The sequence below is a fragment of the Helicoverpa armigera genome, chromosome 3 (assembly GCF_030705265.1).
Source record: "Helicoverpa armigera isolate CAAS_96S chromosome 3, ASM3070526v1, whole genome shotgun sequence".
Taxonomy (NCBI): domain Eukaryota; kingdom Metazoa; phylum Arthropoda; class Insecta; order Lepidoptera; family Noctuidae; genus Helicoverpa; species Helicoverpa armigera.
In genome coordinates, this window is record NC_087122.1 from 9,895,101 (window position 1) to 9,910,359 (window position 15,259).

General features: G+C 35.9%; 3 protein-coding genes across 4 annotated transcripts; 2 read left to right on the plus strand and 1 right to left on the minus strand.

Annotated features, from left to right (window-relative positions):
• The first annotated feature begins 385 nt into the window (after positions 1-385).
• On the plus strand, positions 386-2,805 carry LOC110377773 (uncharacterized). The gene is made up of 6 exons (XM_049835958.2): positions 386-566; positions 839-1,024; positions 1,142-1,271; positions 1,638-1,792; positions 2,136-2,240; positions 2,415-2,805. The coding sequence occupies exons 1-6, from the start codon at positions 519-521 to the stop codon at positions 2,565-2,567; spliced, it is 777 nt and encodes a 258-aa protein (XP_049691915.2). The 5' UTR covers positions 386-518; the 3' UTR covers positions 2,568-2,805.
• A 130-nt stretch (positions 2,806-2,935) lies between these two features.
• On the plus strand, positions 2,936-5,462 carry LOC110377772 (leucine-rich repeat transmembrane neuronal protein 2). The gene is made up of 3 exons (XM_021336785.3): positions 2,936-3,299; positions 3,733-3,972; positions 4,414-5,462. Exons 1-3 carry the CDS (start codon positions 3,081-3,083, stop codon positions 5,215-5,217), a joined length of 1,263 nt encoding a protein of 420 aa, XP_021192460.3. The 5' UTR covers positions 2,936-3,080; the 3' UTR covers positions 5,218-5,462.
• LOC110377765 (tyrosine-protein kinase Shark) lies at positions 5,454-14,964 on the minus strand. 2 transcript variants are annotated; one of them, XM_021336769.3, is made up of 14 exons: positions 14,691-14,964; positions 14,031-14,127; positions 13,875-13,951; positions 13,417-13,625; positions 10,781-10,979; positions 10,391-10,531; positions 9,865-9,970; positions 9,388-9,617; positions 9,040-9,180; positions 8,435-8,774; positions 7,889-8,118; positions 7,333-7,532; positions 6,890-7,115; positions 5,454-6,766 (listed from the first exon to the last, which is right to left on the minus strand). In XM_021336769.3, exons 1-14 carry the CDS (start codon positions 14,724-14,726, stop codon positions 6,563-6,565), a joined length of 2,436 nt encoding a protein of 811 aa, XP_021192444.3. In that variant the 5' UTR covers positions 14,727-14,964; the 3' UTR covers positions 5,454-6,562. The 2 variants fall into 2 exon arrangements, with proteins under 2 accessions (XP_021192444.3, XP_021192445.3); XM_021336770.3 differs by lacking the exon at positions 14,691-14,964 and adding an exon at positions 14,265-14,282.
• Positions 14,965-15,259: the final 295 nt, after the last annotated feature.

Here is a 15,259-nt window from a genome sequence, read left to right on the forward strand (position 1 = left end):
TTCATGTAAGGAAGCACCTTATTGAATTTAAGTAATGTTAAAAATTAGGTCTTGTTTTGTTAAAAAAAAACGGACTCGTCCGGGGAAAAAATGCGATTTACGCCAAATGTCCGGGTTTTTAAAAATGTTTGTCCGGGTTTGGCGAAATTCGAAATGGCAGCCCTACCCTGAAGGCATGTGCATATATCGTTGGCAATTCGTTCGCAGCCTTGTCAGAAAACAACTTAATAAAGCTTTGCCATTTTGTCGCAGTCCTGAAAAGTATTTTACCACCCTTTATATACACAAAAATAATTAACATTATAAACTCAATAAAATTCCTACGGATCCTCAATACACGAGTCCAACTTCTACTTCTCTAGAAGAGATATGAAAATGTCAAACAAAACAAACTGTCAATGTCAAAATCAATTCGGTTTGTTTGCTGTTGATGTATTTTTATTTTCCTAAAAGAAAATCTAATATTGTGACTGAAATCGAATAAAGTTTTTCCTAAATTCTATCAGGCTTGCCACAAAATGTCCGATATCTTGGATGACCCAGATCATTCTGAAAACTCTGTTAGGGTAAGTACTACTTGTTATATTTGTTTATCCATAGTTTGTAAGCTATGTCGGATGGAAAACAAACTAAGCTTTTGCGTATGTTATTACATTAAATCTGTAGATGTAGATTAGGAGTCGTGTATCCAAAATTTCATGACAATCATTGGAGCCAAATAATGAAATAGGATAAGCTTAGGTACTTATAACATATCAATATGTACCCATGTGTAGTCCTGAAAAGTATAACACCCAAACGACCGATGATCCACTAACCATTTTTTTTCTGAACATAGATTTCTAGACCAACACTGGCCCAAGTAAGGGCAGTTATAGCCTTCATGGAGAAGCACCCAGACCTGGCTCACAGAAGGCTCCGAGTGGGTATGGGCCATGCTAAGTTTAAGAAATTATGGGTGGAACTGTCTAATATTGCTAACTCCATTGATGGTGCTATTAAATCTACAAAAGGATGGATAAAGGTAACATAATTTCAGTTTAAATTTAGAGTTTCATGTTACTTAAACAGACTGGCTCTTATGCATTCTTTCTCAATGATCTTCTTTCTAGGTATACCTATAATAAATGCTTTTTTACAGTTCTGGTCAGACAAGAGGCGCAGCATAGTAATAAAACAAAAGCAAATTGACCAAGGAAAACTGCAAGGAAGATTGACACCATTAGAACTTAAGATATTGGAACTCTGTGATGATAAGACTTCCTCACCAAGTAAGTAGTATAACCTGACTTAATATGAACTATAAAGCATAAAATCTCTTACCAATAAACTGCTAAGGGTTGGTAATTTTATCATATCACTCAATAATTTGTTATGTTAGGAAAATCAATGAAATTTGTGTAAACCTTGTATAAAAACTTAGAACTAGTTCCTGCATCACATAAAAAGTAGTTTATTATAGCTGTTGCTCTCCTGATATATGGCCTATCTAACACTGAGAAGAAAATTATAATATGCAAGTCCATGTCACGTTTATTAATCTATTAGCTATACTAACAAACTAGCTCATTAGCATTAAAATATTAGTATAGATTTTAAATGAGAACCCATAAAAAAATATTATATTTATTATCCAGGAAAAAAGAAAGCAGTAAAACAAGAACCTTGTAACGGTGATGATGAAGACTCCTTTGATGACACATTCTCAAAAGATGGTGATTTCACTACAGACAACAGCAGACTTTTCCCTACTGAGGCTGAAGAGCGACAGTTCAGTATGATAGATAAGTTGGTACGTACTTCTGCCTATTTATAATGAGAATTAAATAAGATTAAACATTCATTATTTATGAATAATGCAATTTTTGTCTTTAATTTTATGACTATTCATGTTTTCAGGGTTGCATAAGACTATATTTAATTGGGGTTCAGAACCCGTGTGCCGCGGCTGAAACCGCGGGAAAAAGCTCGGCGTGACCCTATAAATAGCGTTGTCCCCTTTAGTGAAAGAATCTTACAAATCGGTTAATTACTTTAGGTTACAAACAAATAAGCAATCAACTAAATATTGTCTTAGCGAAAATAGTTCTCTTATTTCCTTGCATGTAAAAAGAAATCATATTTTCTTTTTTTAGGTGGAAGTAATGGATCAGCAAGCAGCAGCCCTCACACAAATGGCACAGGCATCTCTCAGTAATTCAAAAGCCTTGGAAAGAGTAGCAGAAGCATCACATTTACAAGTGAGTTACAGTCTACATAATATTAAACAAAAACTATGCTTAAAAATAAGACTAGTTCTTCTATAACTCTACTTTCATCAGTTTGATATACATTTAAAACTTGATGTGCCACCAGCACACACATTATACATACTTACTCTCACATACTTACTTATAAAAACACATTATGCACAGGCATTAGCAGTGGACAGGCTAGCTGGAACATTCGAGACCATCAGCGCATCAGTCCATGACGTCAGAAACGCTATCCTAGGAATAGACTACACCATGAAACGTTGCTACCCCGCAACTGCGACGCAGCAGCGACAAAACAATATATTCAGCTAAAATATTTATAATGATCTCATACAATATAATTTGACGATAGTATTAAATCAAGTGCATTTTACAAAAAATCACATGCCATTATGAACATTAAGTTGTAAGCAATTAAGTATTATTTTAATATTCAAAGAATTACAACAGGTAATCTGACCTGTGCGTACATAGCGCGTTGAAGATAACCTTTTATGCATAATAATGATAAGCATTGTATTTTACTGGAATAAGACATTACTAAAAGTGATTTCGTCTTTTTATTTTCCTCGAATTAAGTGCATTCATTCTTATCCGGTTTGTCCAGTTTTAAGAACAGGCGTGTTTATGTAGTGAAAGATTATATGCTACGTAGTTATCTTATCTTGCGTGATAGTGATTGTTTTATCAATTCATGTATCATTGCTCCATTTTTCGTGTGAAACCAGACTGAGTAGCTTGAACGATTAACGTGGTATTTGATATAAAATATTCAAACAATAATGCGAAAACTTTCTTACATTGCCGTCAAAGAAATATTTAAGGATGGAGTTGAAGTTTATTTTAATGGTAGTGCTATTTAGTGCGGGCGTGGGCGGTGAAGTGTGCCCGAAGCAATGTGACTGTGATATGGACAATGGGCTGAACAGAGCCGTGTGTGTCGATCAGAACATTATCGGTATAGAAGTGGGAGTGCCCAAAGAAGTGCAGGTCTATAGTCTTAGTCATAATGTCATTAGCGAATTGGATAACTTTAGTTTTAAGGTGAGTACAAATGTACTTATTTGTTGTCAAACTAAAAAAATATGTTGGTCCAAATCTGCACTCCAGCAGGATCAAAATATGCGAAATTGGAAAGGGTAAGAATATGGGTACCAAGAGATCTAAACGTTTAAATTTTGAACCACTTAGGCGAAAGGTCTAACATTCATAAAAGGTATAAGTACTTAGTCATTGTTTAGTGAATCAACGCTTCCATATAATTACACCACGCTGATGCACCAAATCAATCTAAGATGTACTTACTGACGTCCATTTTATCATTGCTATGTTGTTGCGAAATCAATGTCTGACTGATAGCACCAATAGTTATTGTTTGACCTTTCTTTTGTTTGTTAGTAAAATAACATGTTGTTGTTAACAACAAACAATCTACCTGATACTACCTAGTAACTAAGACGCCTTTGTTATATTTCAGGATGCCGGTTACACATCATTGGAAATGCTGGATCTGTCCTACAACTTGATATTTTGGATTGGACTCCATGCTTTCTCGGGATTAGACAAACTGGTTCATCTGGATTTGAGCAGTAATCGGCTTAGATTTATACCCTCGGATCTCTTCTGGGACACGCCGGAGCTTGACACGCTGGACCTGTCTTCGAACGTCTTTGAAAGCCTTAAAAATGAACCGTTTTTAATGCATTCAAAGCTAAAGGTACTAAAGAAATTACTTCTCTGCCAAGGGTCATTCGGGACCTCATCCATGCGCAGTAATGTTTCTTTATACATTTTGACTATCGTGAGGCACCGTGAGGTCACTGGTAGCCAACTTCGACAGGCAAAGCTATTTGATGAGAATTGTAGGGTCCTACTATTTGTGTGATGCGCCTATCTCTATCTGTACGGGTTGTTTGTATACAAAGTACAACACATCTGTTTACCAACTCGCAAGCTTGTTTACATAAATGAGATATACTCGGTATGTTTGTCAACACTTCCACTACCAACAAGATACCCATTATAGGTTGGGAACCATTGAATAAAACGATATTCGAATCTTCTCAATAGATCGATGATGCTAATAGATGTTCGTCGTTTAAGTAGATGATTTAATTTATTTAATCAGTAATTTAAAAGCTTTTCTTGGAATTTTCAGGTATTGAACCTAAATAACTGCCGAATTAAAGCGTTGCCGCCTCGTCTTTTCAATCGACTCCCAAATTTACGAAAACTCGATCTAAGTGAAAACTATGTAGTAACCATGAAAACTGAAGTCCTATTGCCACTGCGAAAATTAGAAAGGATCGAATTACGTAATGATTATTGGCAATGCAATACAGACTTCATTGCGGTTGAATCTTGGATATCATCCCAAGGTATCACTTATGAGAAACAATGCAAAAAGAAGGGACCGCAAATGTCTGAGAAAATGATATCCATTGTGCCAGTTTTGGAGAGAAAGGAAGTCGACGTCAATGATGTATGGAATATAACTGAGAAAAATGACACCATGCCTGATATCCCCGAACAGGACACTACGCCACTCACACCATTTCAAAAGTTCGACAAAGAATTTTCATCCGTACAAGCCTTTGTTATAGGGCTGGAAATAGGATTGGCAATTGGCATAATAGCGACGTATATTTGGTTGAACAAGTTCTGCACATGTGGGGCGCTCAGTTGCCGTCGACCACAGACAAGGAGACAAAGGCGGCGTCGCATGCAACGAATGGACGGTGATATGAGGACCAATTTATTATGGAGTACTATAGTGAACCCTGATTTGGAGACACCCCCTACATTCCGGAGACAGCTCTCGCTTCCTGATAGAAGTGCTCCATTCCCCACTTATGGTCTCCCAGGATTTACTGAAGCTCCTTTGCAAATAGATGCGATTCGCATGCCTAATAGAGCAGAGACTCCGCCCCCGCCGTACAACGACTGCCGCATTAATATATAGTGAAATAGGGAGCGGTAATGCTCTATATTTCATTTGTGATATTTCGAATAAGTCGCCGGAAGCGAATACTTATGATTCAACCTAATTAAATGACGTTGGGATAAGATAACGAGCTTTTCATAGATATAAGTTTATAGTGTAAGAAAGAAGAATGTTCAAATCGTCCATAATTTATAATAAGACATTTTTATAATTAGTTACGATTGAGTTTAGTGTATAAAGAAATTATAAGACAGTTTATAAAATCGTTATTTATTTTATAAATACCATTATCACATTTGATTCATTAACATAATTATATGATCTGTCATAATATAAAAGTTAATATATAATATGCTAAGTCAGACTCATAGAATTTAATATAAATTCTCTAAAATTAAAATAGATATAATTTGGGTAACTCTATAGAATTTTGTACATTACATAACACAACCTTGTGGCAATTTCATATTTGTAAACTATGGCATTCCCATGGCATGTGGATCCCAAACACTGGTAAAATTATAATATTGAACTATTTCAGGCGCCCAAATTGTCATTAGTGAACATTAAATTAATTAAAACACAATTCAGATAGCAAGTGAATCAGATAAGCAAGCATCACATTGTCAACATTAGTATTCAATCTATTGATTTATAAATAAAAGGTATATTTTGTAAGAAAATGGAATGTACAGTTCATTTAAGTAGCGTTAAAAAGATAGTAAAAATAATATCAATATAAAATGATTTATATACATTTTGGCTATAAAAGGAACATGAACTGGAAATGCATGATTAGTCAAATAAATCAAAACAATGCTTAAAAGTAAATACGCAATATCCTATAACAAATGCTATTCCAATAAACTACCGACGCAATTTTAATATTAAAAATGAAACTATAAATAAATCGAAATACACACGTACTGAAACTACAAAACTACCCTATTTACACGTCTTACGCCTAGTTACACAATAATACATAATCAGGCACATCATAGCATGTCATATCTGATTATCACGCGAATTTCCACTACCCAAACTAATTGAGACTAATTTGTTTCGTTGTAAACATGTTTTGGATGCCTATGTATGAATATGAGAAGTTTAGGCACGTTATATGCTAATAGAGAGGTATAGATATACTGTCAGAAGTTTGTCGACTGCCTTCAAGACAATCCGATTGCATTTATCCACATACACAAAACATTTTTAGATCAAACATGAAGGTAAACAAATACATATCTTCATGTATCAAAATGCAGTAATGCAGTAATCCTATTGAAGTCATATGACGAAGTATTGTTCGAACTACGAATACATTGAACCTACCTATATATAAATACATTTTGATCCTTATTGCTTACACGATAGCGTCTTCATTCTCTAGCGCTAGTTGGCTGATGTTCACGTAGTCCGGGTGTTGGGAGAATACGTCGACCAGTTGACTGAAAGTGGGTCTCACGTCGGGGTTGTAAGCCCAGCAGTCCAGCATCACTTGGTATATCTCGTCCGGACAATCCTCTGGTCTTTCCAAGCGCTTGCCACTTTCCACTATTTGTATAGCCTGTAATTATTTTAATCATTAAGTACTGCATTTAATATACACTGAGAAATCATAAGATAAATGTTTCCCTTGATCACACGAGTTTTTGAAATAAGAATTATTCACAGTATTAAAGCTACCAACCTCCATGCCCCTCATGTCTCCATACGGCTGTTTCCCATAGGAGAACATTTCCCACAGCGTGATACCATAACTCCACACGTCACTGGCATGGCTGAATGTACCGTAGTTGTAGGACTCGGGCGCGTACCACTTGATAGGCCACTTGCCGCCGCGACTTGCCTTATAGTAAGAGCTGTCCGTTGATAACGCTCGTGACAGACCAAAGTCGCTGATTTTAGCTTGGTGTCTGGAAATAAAGGTTTGGATTTTAATATAAAATCTTAATAACTTGCACTCAATGCTTATATATAGTTGCTGCAGTATACATTGTTTAACAATCCTGTAACGGGCTGGGATTCCCCGGGTAAGTCATCGCCACGTCACCACGCAACAACGCAACTTTAAAATAACTACAGTAAGTACAGAAAATGGTTCAAGTATTTTAGTAGCATCATTATATTTACCTGCTAGCAAGCAGAATATTCCTCGCAGCTAAATCACGATGTACAAAGCGACGCCTTTCCAAATATCTCATGCCGGCCGCCACCTGACACGCCCACAGTCTCAGCTCGTACCCGGGAGACGCTTTCTCTGGGTGACGAACCAAGAACTCCAGTAATGAACCCAAAGGCACTAACTCTTGTACCATTGCTAATGGTGGACCCTGAATAAAGAAATTATTTTATCAGGTAACTAGGTAGACAAAAATGTAGGTGAATGTGACAACAGCAAACAATTTTATCAGATATGTTTATTTAAATATAGTAGTGGTGTAGGTCAATCACTGATAAGTTGGATAACGATAAAAATGTCTCAGCTTAGGTTATATGGTCGTCTTGTATGTAAATAGAGTAGTTGTTGCACCTATATCTTGAGAACTCACAGATCTCCATATAAATTCTAAGAAAGCAATCCAGCAGTTTTGGCGTGAAAGCATAACGTACTTATGCAAGGTTACTTGCACTTAGAACAGTGAGATCTGATACCATTACCATTGTTTCATAAACAAATGGCACTCACCAGAGACACGCCAATGAGCCGCACAATACACCGATGTCGGACCGACATCATGACCTTAGCTTCGGACAGGAACTCCTTCTTGTTGGTGTCGGTGTGTTGCATGTGTAACGTCTTGACGGCGACGTGCTGCGGCGCGGCGTCGGGCGGGGAGTACGTGGCGCGGAGCACGGAACCGAACTCGCCCTCGCCTAGTACCGCGCCTAGTGTTAGCTCGCTCATTGGGATGAATTCTGTCAAGTAGAGGCGAAAATTAATACTTGGTTTTTTGTATGTTTTGGGCGATAGGTACAGGGATTACGATTCGTGATATACAGAATTTTACGAAATAGAAACTACTACACCTGGAAAGATAGCGCGTATAAAGATGTAAGGAGAATAAAGCAAATACTATACTGCATTCTTTTTGAATCAATTAAAAGGGAGTTTATAGCTCATTTCAATTTGCCTCTGCAATCAGTTATCTGACACCTCACGCAAACAGCGCAGATTTTGACTATTGCGCAGTAGAAGCTGTATTGAGGAAACTTAACGTGACTGGTAACTTACCCTGCAGTGTGGATAGCTGGCCATCAGAGTCAATAGAAATCTCATTATAGTTCTCCGGTAACGTAACCACTGCACTATTGTTGGCCGGTACTTTATACGTGTCGTTATCTTCGGCAGAAACTTCGTTGTTATTAATACTATCGTTGTTGAAGTCAGATGAGAAGGAGAGGTTTCTCGTAAGTAGTTCGAACATATTATTGTTAGATTGTACGGAGGTGGGCGGTGATGTTTGAGCAGACATTTGCTTGTCGCTCAGTATGTCATGTTTTACTAGAGAGAGGGATTGGTTGACGGTTGCCCGGCTTGAAGCTAGCTTCTTTGTTCTTGGCATTGTGGAGAACTGAAACAATAGGTTTAGATTATAGTGAAGAAAAAGAGTTTTTGTCTACGTTATCGCATCATCACTATCAAGGTGTATTAGAAGTGAATACTTCCAGATATGTAGGTAAGATTTCCTTAGCAGTGATACAAACAAAATGTTTGCTTTTGAGCTTAAAATAAAAACTTTTGCCTTTGAGGCCTATTTCTTGAAAATGTTATCATGATTAGGTTGCCTACTCTGCCTCCAACGTCCTCCATTGGTTGAATGACGTTATGTTACTTACTTCAGGTAGAGGTGGCTTAGGTTTCGGCGGCACAGGAGTAGTGAGCCGAGTAGGGAGGCCGTCCGGCACTGTGCTATAATGCTCTATAAGCCTCTCTAGTGATTCTAAGTAAGGCCCATCGTCAATGAACAGCCAGTTAGCCTGGAATACAATACATCGTCAGAACATCAATAATGCCACTTTCACCTTCTCATTTACAGAATGGATGATATAAAATGGGTATCATTTCTGATGTGCTTCAAATTATCTAAACCACAAAGTATCTAAGAGTTGTCTTTCTTGCAAAACGTGACTCTCATTCCATAACAAAATTCTGACATCAATATTAGGTAAAAATACTACACTCACCTCTTTCCTAATAATAAAGTTATAAGGAGTATTTTCGCTCAGCATGGTCAGTACATAAGCGCCGGTATGTCTCTCGCTGTACCGCACCAGGAACACACCATCGGAAGACTTGCCTTCCACCTTATGATGTTTGCAGTACTCCTCTAAAATCTTCACAGCTTCCTCGCGGTTCAACGTGCCGTGGTACCAATACTTCTTGGATGTAGCTGGTGTCTCTGGCTGGTGGTTTTCTGTGGAGTTTCATACAATAATTGTAGAAGTTTTATATGGAGTTCTTTGAGAAAACAAATGAAGGTTTAGTTACACTGCTTTAACGTTAGTTGGTGGTGATTAAATACCAGAGAAAGAAAACAAACTTGCTGATCTTATGAGGTTTATGTTTAAATGTTTTTTGGACAAAAATAATGACAAAAGAACTAGGCAATTTTTTTAACTCCATGCTGATTATGTGTTTGCATTTTAGTGCATGTTACTTACTTAATAGCTGATAGCATTCTGTGTGTCCATAATGTTTAGCCAAGTCAGCGGGCGTGTCATGTGCCAGTGTCCTCGGTTGCGCCGGCGCTTTCAGTTTTAGAAGTACCTGCAATAAATAAGATCCATGATATATTTTATTTCAAAAGAGTATTTCATTATATAGGCGTTAGAAACACTTCTATTGACTGTTTTCCGACAAAAAATAATTACTTTTGCATCAAGAATATGAGTAAGGAAAATAGCTTTCAGTCTCTATAGAAGTCCACAGTTAAAGGAAATTCCGCCTTCACACACGTGAGCCACATTGATAATCTTTTTCTTCAATGTCAACAACTTAAGGACATACCAGACTCGTACTTACACTACAGTACATTGTGAGATCAGACTTAAGCCCAAATTCACCGACGAATGAATCATCAGTTTTCTCATAACAATTAAATATGAATTTCCACGTTCAATTTTCAAAATAATCAGTTGTGTTAAGAAAAACGGAAAACGTTTACTTGAGCCTAAAAAACTTAATTACCTTAATACAGTCGATATGTCCTCTTTGCGCGGCGTCGTGTAGAGGCACTTTGCCGGTGGGCGCGTGTCTCATCTGATAGTTAGCATTCCCTTTCGTTATCAACAGTTCCGTCGTGCTAGGCAAGTTGTTCTGGCATGTATACTGAAAAGAGGTAACTTATGAAAACAAACTCATGCTTGAATGTCGATATAGAAATATTATAATATCCTCAATTTAGTTTTCAAAGGATAAGTTAGCAAAATTATTTCTTTTGCAAATCATTAGGCACTATGTATATCAATTAGGATCAGCTCTATAAGTGTGTTCTGCTATTTATTCACACACAAACACTACTTCTATTACAGTTCTACTCATGCCACATTTTTTCTATCAACACAACACTGCACTTACATGTAAAGGCGTATATCCAAAGGAATCTCGAACATTGACGGTGGCTCCACTCTCTATCAGCTTGGCAAGTATATTGTCCCTCCCGGCTCTGGCTGCGATGTGCACAGCTGTCTGACCATCCTGGTTCTTAGCGTCGCGACTGCGGTAGCCGCATGCCAACATCTGGGACACTATGTTGAAGTCACCAGCTTCTGTCGCACTGGAAACGACAAGTACATTTAAAATAATTATATAATTAATCCACTGGGAAAAACAGTTCTTATTTTATGCTGATATGATTTTATCTTACTAAAATATGAATTTAAAACGACTTCCATCATTATAAAAAATAAATCTGCTGTTAATTAAGCGCAGTCTAGCGCAGCTCTCGACGAGACAATTCCAATTTAAATTCATTACCATAGCTAATGACAACATAATTAAGACAATGAAATCGATAATAGCTCACAAGAAATATTTAAATATCAATATGGAACAATGTGTATGCCAATGAATCATTACCATAAACAATGATTCACCATTGCCAAACACAGATGTATCTGGCTGAATAGATTGTCATCATGTCAGACACCATCTAACATTCTCAAGGTATGACTAACAGCAGCCTCAATGGTACACACACTTGAGCTAATATTTATTTGAATTTGTTAATGAACAATTAGATAAACTCATTAAATTATTTTTGGCTAAGTGATTATTTACAAAAAATTAAGAATATTATTTTTATTTATTCGGGACATAATGTAATGTATGTACAACAATGAAGTTACATTGTAATTAAACCATGATTAAATTGGTTGAATGCCTATATAAAACAAAGTTCAGTCATAAAATCAATAAAATATTCCTAACAGAACAATTTACACAAGAATCAGGAATGTGATTACAAAAGTAGTGTTGGCATGTGACTCAATTATTTCGGAGCACATTTGGTATTCCAATCAGTGTACATTGCAAACACATCTTGTCATAAAACATGCAAAGAATTTTGATGTTGTACACATAGCATCATGATGTAGATACATTGTAATGTTGTCAGTATGTACATAGCCACTACTACTGGCCTTCTCTTCATATTTATTGGATAAACATTGAACAATGCACTCAACAGGAAATTGTCAATAAGCTTGTCAGCACTTGTATTAAATTGCAAGCCCTATAAAGTGCAACACAAGTAAAAATCAGTGCAATAACCCCTTTTATGGCTGATCTGGCTTACGATTATGTTTAAAAAATAACTACAAGGTAGGTTCTTGTTAAAAGTTGATAAGAAATTAATTATTCTCATGGTTACTGTTACTTTAAATGGGCTGGAGTTTATTTATAGGGTGAACACAGAGTAATCAATGTGTGAGGTCCTGAATGCGATTTTGGTTTGTATTTCTGTATTTATGCTCTGGTAAAGCCAATTTAAAAATGGATAATGATTTGTTAATAATAACGATGAATATGAAGTGAATTTTCTAATGGAAATCTGAAGTTGTATTTTGTAAATAGCTCATTCCAACGGCTTTTCACGCCATTGTACGTTAACAGAAAATAACTCGAAAAAAAAACAAATGATTAAGGAATGCCACTACACTCCATTCAAGTCGGTAATAAAACAAGAGGGATAAATTAAGGGCAATTTAGGTAGCTCTCATCTTAATAGAACTTCCTTCTTCAACTAGATGTATACTATCTCTAATTGACATTGCATGTTGCTATCAATTATATTGTTTATGATCAATTTACTCTAAGTACAGCGAAGAACTGAGTTACACAGTACTGAAAGCTTCAGTTTCTTTCTTGATAGTACTGCTTATTTACGAAATTCTTTAGCTTATTTATTGCAAATAATTATTAAAACAGTAAAATTGAACAAAGACCAATAAAATAGGCACCTAGGCACCTGTTAATATTATAATAGGAAAGTAATTTTGTATTATAAATATTCATACAATGTGGTCGCCCAAAATGGATGGCACACATTTTGAAAACAATTAGCCAATTATGCCTTAGAAGTAAACCCATAATTCAATACAAGCTAGTCATATAGATAATATTATTATATTAATTTATATAGCATTGTACTTCAGGCCAAATCTTTATCAACATTATGATACTTATGTTACTAGTGGAAGTAAAAATGGCATACAAAGCACTTATTGTAAGCACTAGTTAGGTAATTATTTTTGAATGGTGTGATACTATTTAAATAGGTGATAGGTTAATAATATATTGTAATGTGAAACACTTGCAAATTATAAGAATTGAAGCAAGTGGCGAATAATATTATGACCTAGCAACAAATTAGTTTCACAATTTCCTTATGTATACCGGATACACTTGCTAATGTTGCATTATTTAACACAGGTTGATTTCAGCAATAGTCAACATAAAAATCAGTTTTGTATTGTAAAGTTTGAATTTTACACAATTTATTTAGAACCAACAGTTTTTCAGCGGTTTCCACCGTGCCCCTGGGGTACTACTGCCCTTCCCGGGATAAAATATAGCCCAACATGGGCTGACATGATAAAATGGAGCTTTCCAACAGTGAAAGAATTTTTCATATTGGTTCAGTAGTTTCGGAGCTTTTAGAATACACACAAAAACTGTTTCATCTTTATAGTATTCTAGTGTAGATTACTCACCGATGCAGCAAATTTGTAGTGCCCTGGGTCCGAGATTCATGTGGTGGTGGTTGTCCCTTACACACAACTGATAATCTGGTGACGAGTCCATTGGAGTCTCCTCGGTAATGCTGAATGAGCGTGTCCAGGCCATGCACGGTTGTGTGCTCTTCAATTGAGAAGAAGGCATCCTCCCCATGTCTGCGGATTTGGTAGTGGACTACTTCACCCTGTGAATGAATTGTTATTTAGAAAATAGTTACCTTATTTAACAGCAATAGATTGTGAAAGGTAAGGTTGAATATAGATTTATAAGATTAATATTGTCCCGTATACTTTACATAAAGTTACATAAGAATTCTTATAGAAGTTTATTTTGTTTTTAGTCAGTAAACAAAAACACGATTGATAACACTGGTAATCAAAAAACAGTATATAAAACAAGTTACCTTTGAGGTTATTGAAACTTTTAAACTAACCTGATGCAAAACAGAGAGCACATAATCTCCAGGGGAAGTGTTACTTTCACGAACTAAGAACACACCATCCTCTCCTTCTGCAAATTTCAACACAAGTTTAGTTTCTCAATAACACAAAACATTGGTACAACAACACAATAATAAATCACATCTGACCTTCCTTCAACAGCTTCTCAGCTGTGTCTCGAGATATTTTCCCATGGAACCAGTTGACATTATCTTCTCTGTTCATTCTCAACAAAAAAGAATTTGTCTGAAAAGTTAATTTAAAACTTGTTCAACAAGTATTTTCACAGACGACACAAAACTTTTCTTGTACATTGCTCATGGAAGACAGGATTTTGCTCATGCGACACTTTTACTCAAATAACATCACAGAAAATATCAAACTTATTACACGTATTACTAGCTATAATTAATCTAATTATTCAAATTTTATACTCGAGACTTCGATAGAATTCGATTTAAAGTTTTAGAAACTGTTCGCCATGTTTGATGTTTCTCTCTATTTCTTTCTCGCACGGAACAAATTACATTCGAATAAGCGAATACTTTAAAATGACCATACATGCCATATTCGGTCTCTTTCTATAACATTATGTTTTCGATAAGACAAAAAGAGATCGCTATATACACAATTCTCATGTTTTCAATAATCCGTATAATATAATGCAAACGTCAGAACAACTACAATGGTCAAATGAGAAACTGATAAGAATTTTAGGATGATTCATCCACATCATATATCTTAATTAATTTTAAAATATTTATAGCTAAATCTTCGATAAATAATAGTAGTCAGTAAATATAACTTACCTTCAAAAGTATGAATGACGTCATGGTTGTTATCATGATATCCAACTTCGGAAACACAAAAATATTTACAAAATATTCGAAAGAAGAATTTTTAAATAAATCTTCTTCGTTTTTTGTGAACACACATATTTATCACTATTATTGCTGATTATTATGTTAACACAAAGTATTCCGTAAAAAGCGCAACACGGTGAACGGAGTGCGTCTAGCAAGCAGCCGGCAGACAGGCGCGGTATCCCCGACTCTGCCTTCCATCGAATGACTCATAGCAAGGTCAATTCCGAGAAATGAATCACCAACGTACTCAGTTCTACAATGCTTTATGTAGTACGCATTCCCCCACAACACTGCTTCATTATTATAATTTGTAAATAAAGACATAAATTACTTAGGTTCATATACCTACATAGCTATGAATAGGCACATGTATCTAGTTGGAAAAAGGCTTCATTAGGTGCCTAAGAAGAATCAATTTTGAATTCTTAATCTGATTAATTTTTAATGCAACTCAGACATAGAGTCAGGCCTCCGTCACTCCATGTACTTGCGCGCTATAAGTGCCTACCGCC